The sequence below is a fragment of the Bos indicus x Bos taurus genome, chromosome 28, assembly GCF_003369695.1.
Source record: "Bos indicus x Bos taurus breed Angus x Brahman F1 hybrid chromosome 28, Bos_hybrid_MaternalHap_v2.0, whole genome shotgun sequence".
Taxonomy (NCBI): domain Eukaryota; kingdom Metazoa; phylum Chordata; class Mammalia; order Artiodactyla; family Bovidae; genus Bos; species Bos indicus x Bos taurus.
Window position 1 is genome coordinate 10,395,659 of NC_040103.1, and position 13,203 is coordinate 10,408,861.

At 37.5% G+C, this 13,203-nt stretch overlaps 1 protein-coding gene across 1 annotated transcript in view; it reads left to right on the forward strand.

The window, feature by feature from the left end:
* Positions 1-13,203, forward strand: part of RYR2 (ryanodine receptor 2) — an 830,352-nt gene that overhangs the window by 675,810 nt on the left and 141,339 nt on the right. Inside the window, exons 67-71 of the mRNA XM_027531123.1 lie at positions 2,631-2,761; positions 6,843-7,163; positions 8,756-8,996; positions 10,053-10,140; positions 11,891-11,983. Of these exons, the coding sequence (XP_027386924.1) occupies positions 2,631-2,761; positions 6,843-7,163; positions 8,756-8,996; positions 10,053-10,140; positions 11,891-11,983 (874 nt within the window). The remainder of the gene's footprint in view (positions 1-2,630; positions 2,762-6,842; positions 7,164-8,755; positions 8,997-10,052; positions 10,141-11,890; positions 11,984-13,203) is intronic.

Here is a 13,203-nt window from a genome sequence, read left to right on the forward strand (position 1 = left end):
AACTGATAAATGTTATAGTGGCAAGTTATTGTGTGTGAGGAGCACACAATTCAGAGAATAACATGGGGTCGTCAGGAATGTATTTTTTAAAACATGGTTCTTTGGACTCAAAACTTTACTCAATAGGAAACAGGTGTGTGTCTAATAACTTTTGTTGTCTCATTGAAATATGACTGGAGTCTTTAGCCAAATCATGGTTGAAAAAACAAGCGTGAGAAGCTTGAGGAAGGCAGAGAATATCCGAAATTGTTTGTTGTTCTTTGGTTGCTAAGTTGTGTCTCTTTGCGACCCCACGGACTGCAGCCCAGGGTTTCTCTGTCCTTCTCTACCTCCCGGAGTTTGCTCAAGTTCATGTCCATTGAGTTGGTGATGGTGTCTAACCATCTAATCCTCTGTTGCCCTCTTCTGAAATGATTATCTCAGGGCTAAGAAGAGAATTTACTAGAAATGCATCTGAATTTCATGTTTCTGTTTGGCGTTTGTTATGTAGAATTTAAATTCAATTTTTAAATCATCCATCATGTCTAACATAATGATTTATTAAATGTTCCTTTTATTCAATGATTTAAAATAAACTCAATCATACACTAAATATGATAGGTTATATTTATAGAATGTGTTCTAGAATATACATTTCTAGAATTCTGTTCTATTATTTGATTTTTTGAATGATAAGAGCAGTACTGTTTAGCCTAAATTATTAGTATTTTGTAATTTATTTTAATACCTGGTAGTCAAAATTCTCTTATGCCTCAGCAGTTATTCTCTTATACCTCAGCACTTACCGTTATTGTTTTTTGCTGTTCTTGCCTGGATATTTTTCTTGATAAAATTTGGACCATTCTCTTAGAGTCTAAAAAAAAGGTATATGTGCATTTTATTCAGTTAACTTCACAATTGTAGAGTGATTCTGGGCGAATATAAAAATAAAAATTTGAAGGTGAATAAAAGGTATTTTGAAAAAATGATGGTATACTAAAAAATGTAATGTTATAAAAATGTTATTTTTATACAAATCATTTAAAAGAAATGTTGCTATTTCCAGAAAACAACACAAATGATCAAATTAATCTGAGAATTACTATTTGAATTGGTATTTTAAAGTGAATCATTAAGTAATTCAGAAGAATTATTAATGAAATAAAAGGACTAGCTCAATATCCTGGTGGCTCAGATGGTAAAAAGTCTGCCTGCAGTGCGGAAGACCAGTCTTCAATCCCTGGGTTGGGAAGATCCCTGGAGAAGGGAATGGCCACCCACTCCTTTATTCTTGCCTGGAGAATCCCATGGACAGAGGAGCCTGGTGGGCTACAGTCCATGGATGGGATCGCAAAGAGTCAGACACAGCTGAACAACTACTGCTTTCACGCTTTGAATCAGATGTCAGGAAATTGGTTACCTACCTTGGGGTCATACATGAAACATTTTAGGCTATTAACTTCTTAAAGTATGTCTCATTATTTTAAAACATTTATTGAACCCATATTGTGTACTAGATATTTTGCAATTCTGTCCTCATTTTTAGGTAAGGAAAGAAAAACTTGAAAAGTGTAAGTAATTTTCCTACAATGAGTGACGCAGCATTAGGAGTAAGATCAGGTCTTGGATCTGTATGAATAAAAGCCTGTGCTCTTTGTAATTGCTTGATGTCTTATTTTTAGTAATGCAATGTTATTCAATGTGTAAACTGAAGTTTACCTTATTCAGTTTCTTTCTGTGAAGGGATATTTTCTCCTAGCAGAGTACCTATCTAGTTGTTTTAATTAAAATATTAAATAATCAAGCATTATTTATTATTTTTTAATAAGAAATTTAAAACTACCCAAGAGAATTATGTTATCTTGTTAACTCAATCCATTTTATTGACTTTTAAATTAAATATATATACCAAGTCATTTAAAGAGTTCATAATTTGCTGAACTCTCATATTATTCTATATTTAATAAACATTTAAGGTGCCAGTAAAGCCTTGGATTAAGTAGAAAACTGAGGGAGAGAGAGAATTTAAATATATCAGTGGCAGGAGAATTCTTAAATAAATTGATCACAGTTTGATTCCCAAGGCACCACCTTCTCTTGAAAATGAATAAATCAGTTTTAAGTGTTATCTATAGTCTTTAGCATCTAGTGTATCTTACTATTTCATAACTAATAACCTGACATTATTTATATAACCCTGAAATTAATTATATATGGCAAACTTTCAGAAAGTTATATGTGTGTTAGTATTAGTACTTTATTTTTTTTTAATTTTTTATCAAAATCCATCTATTCATATGGCAAGAATTGTTCCTTAGAACACTGTGTTAAAAAAGAAAGAAAAGGAAACCAAATGAAATGTCCAAACTCGTGGAGGCATTTATAAGTGTGTTTGTTGTTGTTGATATTTTTGGCTGTACTGTTTTTAACTTCTCTTAAGCTGACAGGTGATTCAGATTTTAAAAAAAAATGATAGGGAACTTGCTATGGAAAGCAGATGATAATTTACAATATAGAGGTTGGATCTGAGGGGTAGTTTTTATCAGTAGCTCTATGATTGTCTTTCTTTTAGGTTGACTTTGCCAATTTTAATATAACTTCTTCAGTTATTCACTTAGAAGGCTTTAAAAATGTAAAGTTTCCATTTACAGGCAACGTTCTGCATTGGGAGAATGTCTGGCTGCTTTTGCTGGTGCCTTTCCTGTAGCATTTTTGGAAACTCACCTGGACAAGCACAATATTTACTCCATCTACAATACAAAGTCTTCGAGAGAGAGAGCAGGTAGCACAGAAGCATGTGTGGTACTTGATATTTGAAGCTAAAACTGAATGACATTTATAGTATTTTACAACCATAATTTTTTAATGGGCTATTTTAATTTATTATCTCCAATGCTATTTGTTCTTAAGTCTTATTATTTGGAAGTTTTTGGAGTGTTGTATACTATCTCCATTGTTTTTCTGAAAGAAAATTCATTTCTTTTAAATTAATGAACCACAGACAAGTTAACCCTCTTAATAATAAGACAGAATAATCAGCAGTATGGAAAAAATAGGTCACTCTAATTCAGTTATCTCTTATAGGTAGTCAGCACATGTACAATATTCTTATTTGTTATGATTATGTATTCACTGGACAAGGAAATGGCAACCCACTCCAGTATTCTTGCCTGGGGAATCCTGTGGACAGAGGAGCCTGGTGGGCTGCTGTCCATGGGGTGGTACAGAGTCGGACACGACTGAATCGGGTTAGCATGCATGCATGCATTGGAGAAGGAAATGGCAACCCACTCCAGTGGTCTTGCCTGGAGAATCCCCGGGATGGAGGAGCCAAGTGGGCTGCCATCTATGGGGTCGCGCAGAGTCGGACATGACTGAGATGACAGCAGCAGCAGCAGCAGCATGGATTCATACTTTGCTTTTTTCTCAGTTCACTTGCTAGATCCATCTTATTGGGACAGTTTTATTTCATGTGATTTTTTTCTAACAGTATTGTCCTCTAAGTCTGATAAACTATATTGTATATTAGTTGTTTTCCAAAAGCCTTGCAATCAGTCACTTCAGTCACTCAGTCATGTTGGACTCTTTGGGACCCCATGGACTACAGCACACCAGGCCTGCCTGTCCATCACCAACTCCCAGAGCTTACTCAAACTCATGTCCATTGAGTCGGTGATGCCAGCCAACCATCTCATCCTGTGTCATCACCTTCTCCTCCTACCTTCAATCTTTCCCAGCACCAGGGTCTTTTCAAATGAGTCAGTTCTTCATATCAGGTGGCCAAATTGTTGGAGTTTCAGCTTCAGCATCAGTCCTTCCAATGAATGTTCAGGACTGATTTCCTTTAGGATGGACTGGTTGGATCTTCTTGCAGTCCAAGGGACTCTCAAGAGTCTTCTCCAATACCATGGTTCAAAAGCATCAGTTCTTTGGCACTCAGCTTTCTTTATAGTCCAACTCTCACATCCATACATGACTACTGGAAAAAACCATAGCTTTGAGTAGACAGACCTTTGTTGGTAATGTCTGTGCTTTTTAATATGCTGTCTAGGTTGGTCATAACTTTCCTTCCAAGAAACAAGCATCTTTTAATTTCATGGCTGCAGTCACCACCTGCAGTGATTTTGATGCCCCCCCCAAATAAAGTTGGTCACTGTGTCCACTGTTTCCCCATCTATTTGCCACGAAGTGATGGGACCAGATGCCATGATCTTAGTTTTCTGAATGTTGAGTTTTAAGTCAACTTTTTCCCTCTCCTCTTTCACTTTCATGAAGAGGCCCTTTAGTTCTTCTTCACTTTCTGCCATAAGGGTAGTGTCATCTGCAGATCTGAGGTTATTGATATTTCTCCCAGCAATCTTGATTCCAGCTTGTGCCTCATCCAGCCTGTTTCTCATGATGTACTCTGCATATAAGTTAAATAAGCAGGGTGACAATATACAGCCTTGACGTATTCCTTTCCCTGTTTTGAACCAGTCTGTTGTTCCATGTCCAGTTCTAACTGTTGCTTCCTGACCTGCATACAGATTTCTCAAGAGGCAGGTCATGTGGTCTGGTATTCCCATCTTTCAGAATTTTCCACAGTTTGTTGTGATCCACACAGTCAAAGGCTTTGGCATAGTCAATTAAACAGAAGTAGATGTTGAGTTCCCCAAACTTGGAGAAGAATATTTGCTGTTCACAAATGCATACATCTCTGTTAATGAGACATATGCATTTAATTAATGAGATCATTTAGTTAATGAGATCATTTTGTGTAATTCATGTTTGTATGGGAGTTACTGGTTACACTAATTTTATAGTGAATTTTTCAAGTAAGAATGCTTTTTAAAAGCTGAATAATTATCATTTACTTTACCTAGTTTGTGATTCTAATTTCATATCACAGAGAGGAAGCTAAAGGAAAATATATTGACTATAACTTAGTGATATTTTTCGAGATAGTTGCATAATATATTTGTAAACAGTAAAACACAATTGAATTTGTATTATTATCTGTGTAAGCATGTCTTGTTGTCTTATTAAGGATTTTTGATCCTTTAATATTTTTGCAATGAATCAAGCATGAAACAGATTGCTATTTCATTACAGATAAGCAAATACACAGAGCCAATAATTTACCTGCTTATTTCTTATAATACATCATTTTCATAACAAAGCAAAGGAACTGCATTTAGTGATTCTCCTTCATTCACTTTTTACTCAAGCCATTCAACATATGATTGTTGGTAGGTGGAGGAGACAGGATACAAAGATGAATATGATTTGGTTCTTTTCCTCTGGGAGGTTCTAGATGCATCAAGGGAGAGAAACTGATGAATATATGTGATAGAATTCACAATAAAGAACACTGGGGATGTGAAAAAGCAGTTTGAGCTAAGAGCACCTGGGAAGACTTAGCAAAGTTGGTACAATATGAGCCTTGAAATTAGGGACACTGCAACACTGGTACTTAGGGGAAACTTCAAGTACTTTGAGGTGGTGATAGCTTTCAGGGAAGAAAGAGAAAAGATGAGGTAAGTATTGGAAAACCAAGAAGAGTTGAGGCAGGCTTTCCAGGTCAGGTAAGGAATGGGGACTGTACCAGTGCAATAGGACCCTTTCACTGGCTTTGAAAAGTGGAGTAACATGAGTAGATTTGCATTGCAGCAAAACATCATGATAGAAGTAAGAGAGATGGAGTAGTGTGTGTCACCAATTAGAAAATGATTGTGGTAATTCAGAAGAGATCTGATTGGATAAGGTCCCTTGGATGAAGTTTGTAGTGCAGAGGTTATGAGAAATCCTCAAGATACAAGCATTTCCTATAGGAGATGAAGGAGCCTCCCAGCCTAGAATTTCTCCCAGGTTTCTAGCCTGGGTGACTCGCCAGACAACCTTGTCCTCACCGAGATACTACTAGTACAGGCTGAAGAGCTAGATTGGAGAGGAAAGGTCAAGTTTAATTTAGACCCTTTTGCAGTGGCTTTTTGACACATTCCTTATGAAGCACATACTCACACAAAGCTTTAGGAAATATGGGATTGAGAGTTAATTTGCCTGATCAGAATCTCAAAGGAATGGCCAGAATTGCCTAGGCAAACATACAAGCTAAGAGAAGTGAGTTCAACACAAATCTCTAAAGAAAACCCACATATAGAAGTTCAGCAAGGTGAAAAGATTTAGTAAAAAGAGACTGGCAAAATTTAGAAAAGAGTCAAGAAAGACTGAATGCATTGAAGTTAAGAAAAGGGGGATTTTAGGAAAAGGGAATTTTGGTCAGTGATGTGAAGTTTTACTTTAGATAAGGATTAAAAAAATAAAATTGTTTAGTGGTAGAAAGCAGAGCATTCACATCTGTGGCTAGGAGAGCATCTGAAAAGTGAACAGTCTGGGAGAGACTTAAGCAAATGTATAGGCTGCTAGGGAGGAGACAGTGGAGAAGGAGCTGAAGATGCAATCCTGAGCAAGGCATCTGCTGGAGTGTAGGCTTGACATCAGGTCACAGGTGGAACAGTGAACCTCAGAACTCCTTCCTCTGAAAAGGGGAATAGAGGTGAATGTGAAACCAGATGCACAAATCCTGGCCACATGAGAGCAGGCAGTTGGAGGGAGAGACATCTGATACTCCTGTTTGCTCTGAAGTACAAGGGGTGGTCATTTGCTGATCTTCAGGTGGTGGAGTTGGGACTTGGGGGCAAAGAAAGTTTGAAATAGCTACCATGAGAAGAGGGAGTGGGATCCAGCTGAAGACATGCCAGGTCTGGCTGAATTTTGAAGCTCAGCATGAAATGGTTGCTGATGTCTGTTATTAACAGTGGCCACGTGGCTGGCAGGTCACTTCTTTGACCGAACACGTGTCATTTGTATGTGTGTTTCTCTAGCTCTTAATTTGCCTGCTAATGTGGAAGATGTTTGTCCAAATATACCGTCTTTGGAGAAGCTCATGGAAGAAATTGTGGACTTGGCTGAGTCCGGGATTCGCTACACACAGATGCCACATGTGATGGAAGTTGTCCTGCCCATGCTTTGTAGTTACATGTCTCGTTGGTGGGAGCATGGGCCTGAGAATAATCCGGGAAGGGCTGAGATGTGCTGTACAGCTCTGAACTCAGAGCACATGAACACGCTGCTGGGCAATATCCTGAAAATCATATATAATAACTTGGGTATTGATGAGGGAGCCTGGATGAAGAGGTTAGCAGGTAAGACTGAGAAGCAATGTGCCATTTACGTTTTGTTTTCAGAAAGGTTCAAAGTACAGAAGACTAGAATCTTCCTCTCTCAGTCTTGATTAATATTTGCTTCTGTACTCAAAAAATATTCTTGATTATTTCTTTCATGCTGTTTGCTGTTCTTAAAAAAAACCCAAAAACTAGATTTAATCAGACATTGTGTAACTTTCCATATAGTTAGTACATTTAAGTGAGTAAACATTTTCTTAATTTGACCAATCTCGTGAAGATCTTGCTAAGATTAATTAAAACACAGCAATCAAAATTAATGATTCTGTAGACAGAGACAAAAATAAAACTGGATTTTGAACTCACCCACTTTTAGTAATCTATCTTTGCAGGAGTCAGGGAGGATTGCACTATTTATATTGAATAATTGGAAGCAATCTGAGTGACCAGGCACTAGAGAATGGTTAAACAGGTTGTGTATATCCATATTCCAGAGTATTATGCTTTCTTTAAATGTTAAGATTTCAATATTTTATGACTTAGAGAATATTCAGAATATCATGGAGGATTAAAAGAGTTTTAAAAACTTGAGTTTGAAAGTATACATATGAAGTTGTTTATTGGCAGAATTCCACCCCCCCCCAAATACACCAATGTCTTATTAATTTGGATAGGGTGATTTTGGTTCATTTTTAACATCTCTCTTTTATACATTTCCCCAATGCATCTATATTACACTTACAGGAAAAAAATTCATTTTAAAAAAGGCTTAAAAAATAAACTTATGGTTACCAAATGGGAAAGGTTGCCGGGGTTGGGGGGGGGAGGAATAAATTAGGAGTTTGGGATTAACATGTACACACTACTATATATAAAATAGACAGTCAATAAGTACCTACTATATAGCAGAGGGAACTCTACAGTATTCTGTAATAACCTATATAGGAAAGGAGTCTGATAAAGAATGGATATATGTATATGTATAGCTGAATCACTTTGCTGCACACCTGAAAGTAATACAACATTGTAAATCAACTATACTCCAATATAAGATAAAAATTAAATTTAAAAAATGGCCCAATCAAGCTTACAACTGTTGTTAACAGCTTCAACTATTATTAAATAAAAAGGCAATATTATATGTAATCTAACTCTTCCTTTGGAACAAAGATGAAGACAGTTAAAGTGTCATGGCATAGTGGTTATGTTGTAGTAGGCATGTGGTCTCAGGATTATTCAATGTGTATCTCTTCTTTAAAAAAAAAAAAAGAGGGCCCAGGGGACTTTTTCCACTGGGGGACTTTTCTTCTTTGTGGGAAAGTAATTGATTTCCAAAGTGAATGAATGTCTTTTTTTTTAATTCTCATTTAGCTACCAATTTCTTTTTTGAAAACAAGGAAGCACATCAGATTCAATTCAGTAATCATTTTTGAGCAGCAGCTATGTAATTAGGTTTGGGACTAGAAAAGGGGCCGAGGGATGGGCTGAATTCTGAAGGAAGCCATGTGCTGGAGGAGAGGGAGGCTTAATCATGCTACAATTGTAATGACCATCTAATCCTCATTTAATGAATGTTTATGCAGAACAGCATATTAATGTCTTTCTTCAAACAGTGTTTTCCCAGCCTATTATAAATAAAGTGAAACCTCAGCTCTTGAAAACTCATTTCTTGCCATTAATGGAGAAGCTCAAGAAAAAGGCAGCAATGGTGGTATCAGAAGAGGACCATCTGAAATCTGAGGCCAGGGGAGATATGTCTGAAGCCGAACTTCTCATCCTAGATGAGTTCACCACACTGGCCAGAGATCTCTATGCCTTCTATCCACTCCTGATTAGATTTGTGGACTATAACAGGTAGACCAGCGGTCCCCAACCTTTTTGGCACCAGGGACTGCTTTCATAGCAAATAATTTTTCCATGGACCTGGGGTTGGGTTGAGGGTGATGGTTTTGGGATGATTCAAGCACATTACATTTATTTCTATTATTATTGCTTTGTGATATATAGTGAAATAATTATGAAACTCACCATGAGGCATAATTACTGGGAGCCTTGAGTTTGTTTTTCTGCAAATAAGGGGTACTTCCCATGGTGAAGAATCTGCCTGCTAATGCAGGAGACATGGATGTGATCCATGAGTCAGGAAGATCCCCTAGAAAAGGAAATGGCGATTCACTTTAGTATTCTTGCCTGGGAGATCCCATGGACAGAGGATCCTGGTGGGCTACAGTCCATGGGGTCGCAAAAGAGTCAGACACAACTGAGTGACTAAACAACAACAACACAAAAGGAGAAAACACATAGATCTCTCGTGTGTGCAGTTTACAGTAGAGTCTAATGCCACTCATGCTGTGACAGGAGGCAGAGCTCAGGCGATAAAGAGAGTGATGGGGAACAGCTGTAAATACAGATGAATCTTTGCTCGCTTGCCTGCAGCTCACCTCCTTCTTTGCAGCCTTGTTCCTAACAGGCCATGGACTGCTAACAGTCCATGGATTGGGGACCCCTGAAGTAGAATGTTCAAAAGTGATTTAATGTCTCTAATTCAGTCATAACTTTACTGGGTTCATATGTCCCAGTGGAATTGCTTCATTCACTACTTAGCAATGAGATTTTGCATGAGGATGACATTACCAGATGTTTGTAGATAAGTGAATTTCGCCAAGCAAAAATTACAGTGGGAGATCCCATTCTGGAGCAGTCTACCTCTCATATGTGAAAGCTAGTAGTTTGTCAGTTATAATGTTTAAATTAGTTTAAAGGTTACAACTGTACACTGAACAATTTTTGAGCTCTGTGAGCAAGCACGATTGCCCTCAGTTTACTTGGTTTCAAACTTTGAGAGGTGATTTTTTTTTTTTTAATTAACTTTAAGAAGTAACTGAGGCACCACTTTATTATATGCTCCAGGGCAAAATGGCTGAAAGAGCCTAACCAAGAAGCAGAAGATCTTTTCCGCATGGTTGCTGAGGTGTTTATCTACTGGTCAAAATCCCATGTAAGTAGAAAAATATTCACAATGCTTACTGTTTCATATATGTTAAGGACTTAAAAATTTAATCAATTTCCCAATCCCCTTAGTTAATACCTATTACAGTTTCTCAAGCTTGTCTCATAAATATCATTAAACTGGTGAGGAGAGAGACAAGGTTTCTCTGGGGAGTTTGAGGCAGTGTAAGCCTTCTGTTGACTATTGTAACTTATCCTCAGTCACAATGATTTTTAATTGCCCTGAGTTATCATAACTGATTTATCATAATCAGTAGGTTTTTAGATGAATGCCCAATGATACTTTTAAGAATAATAAAAATCTGAGTATGTGCTTTTGAATTTCATGAATATATTTAAAACACAAACATGTTCAGTTCAGTCACTCAGTCGTGTCTGACTGTGACCCGATGGACTGCAGCACACCAGGCTTCCCTGTCCATCACCAACTCCCAGAGCTTACTCAAACTCATGTCCATAGAGTCAGTGGTGCCATCCAGCCATCTCATCCTCTGCCGTCCCCTTCTCCTCCTTCCTTCAATCTTTCCTGGCATCAGGGTCTTTTCCATTGAGTCAGTTCTTTGCATCAGGTGGCCAAAGTATTGGAGTTTCAGCTTCAGCATCAGTCCTTCCATTGAACACCCAGGACTGATCTCCTTTAGGATGGACTGGTTGGATCTCCTTGCAGTCCAAGGGACTCTCAAGAGTCTTCTCCAACACCACAGGTCAGAAGCATCAATTCTTCAGTGCTCAGCTTTTCTTTATAGTCCAACTTTCACATCCATACATGACTACTGGAAAAACCATAGCTTGGACTAGATGGACCTTTGTTAGCAAAGTAATGTCTCTGCTTTTTAATATGCTGTCTAGGTTGGTCAAAAAATTTTTTTTTCCCAAGGAACAAGCGTCTTTTAATTTCATGGCTGCAGTCAACCTGCAGTGATTTTGGAGCCCCCCAAAATAAAGTCTCATTGTTTGTTTCCCCATATATATTTTAACTCAGATTTTTAAAGGTGAAACTATATAAGTATCCATAAGATTAATAGTAAAATTAGAATATTAATATGAGCTGGATGAAAATTGAGGCTTAGTCTATTCTCTGTCCTCAATAGAAATCGTTAATTGCTTATTAATTATTAATATATGTAGATGCTTACTATGAAGCTGTTTTGTTCAGGTTATGCTTCTTTAAAAAAGAAGGACATACAGTTATATTGTTAGCCTCTCTTTTAAAACTCTGTGGTTTCTGCTTTTATTCTATATTTGCTTTAACTACTACCAGTGCTTAAACACTTGACTTTCCTGGTGTTTTTATGTTCCTAAATTTAAAGTGAATAAAATAATGTTAGGGTACATGAAAAAGTAGTTAAAATATCTGACAGAAAGTTGTGTTATAGTTGTGCATGCCCTTAGTAAACCTGTGTTTATTCCAAAAGCAGTACATATGCTTTTCATCAAGTAGTTGGAGTTCGAGTGTTCATTTTATCCCCTGGTAGCTGTGTGACTTGGTTACTTAAATTTCCTAAATCTTAGTTTTCCCATCTTTAAAGCATTCATATTTCTATCGTAGTTCCCAGAATTGTTGTTCCCAGCCAGGCACCCTCACTGGATATTCAACAGCTATTTGTTTCCTTTCTTTATATCTTATATATTAAATTACTACTTATCTTGGTAGAAACTTTGGGGTCCTGTGTAATCTCTAATTATTTGAACTTCTTATCTCTGTGATTTTAATTGAAACCTCCTTTGGAACGTCTCAGAATTTCAAAAGGGAGGAGCAGAACTTTGTGGTGCAGAATGAAATCAACAATATGTCTTTCCTTATTATGGACACCAAGTCAAAGATGTCCAAGGTATGACTATAATCCATTTTATGTTCTAGAAAATGTTTGAATATAATGTTCATTCATTGAATAGGTTGATATTTTTTAGATCTTTTGAAGGTTTATACCTGGAATTTGATAGATTTGATAATATTGTTTACTGACTAAACACACACCCACACAGATTTAAGGATACCTAGGACTTGTAATCAGGTGTGGTAAGATATATAGACATGGAAATGACTGTCATGGAGGAAGAAGATTTTATTCACAGTTCCCTGGAGGCAGAAGGGTAAGTCATGAGGCAGAGGGAGGAAGGGGAGAATGTGAACAGGAACCTTTCTTATGGTTTCTGTGGGAAGGAGCAGGCATCGTAGGGTAAGAAGGTTTAGAATTGGATGGTTTGAATAATTTCAGTGGGCTCTGGGGTGTAGGGACTGTTCCTAGTTGTCTGGTGCCTGGTCCTTGGTGATGAGGGAAGGTGGACTGGGGTTCAGGTAAAGGAGATGATTGGAGGACAAGGACTCTGGATTGACTGGTTTGTCTGTGAAAGATGTGCTTACAGGCAAGTAATTTTGTATCTCTAGGAACTGACTAGCTCTGGGAGGAGCAATCAAAGATCAGTAAGGCCAAAGATATCAAAGCATCAAAATAATAAGGCATGCTTAATAGACATGCTAAGTCACTTCAGTCATGTCCAACTCTGTGCGACCTCATAGGCGGCAGCCCACCAGGCTCCCCCGTCCCTGAGATTCTCCAGGCAAGAATGGTTGGAATGGAAATGGGTTGCCATTTCCTTCTCCAATGCATGAAAGTGAAAAGTAAAGTGAAGTCGCTCAGTCGTATCTGACTCAGCGGCCCCATGGACTGCAGCCCACCAGGCTCCTCCGTCCATAGGATTTTCCAGGCAAGAGTACTGGAGTGAGTTGCCATATACACATTCACAAAATTGCCAACCAGTATGATGTACATATAATTAGTCAATGATATATATTCATCAAGAGTAAATATATGTACATATATACACCTCAAAATAATTAGCTGCATTGTTTAAGAAAGAACCACATGGATAAATATAAAATTCTCACACATGAAATGGAAATTTTTGTTTTCTCTGTCACTCAAGTTGGGGATTGGCATGTACGCATGGTTGCTCAGTCATGTCCAGCTCTGCAGAGGACCTTTAAAAACACTGAAAACTATGTGCTTTTATTGTTTGTATTAGTACTAAATAAGAAGATGAATATATT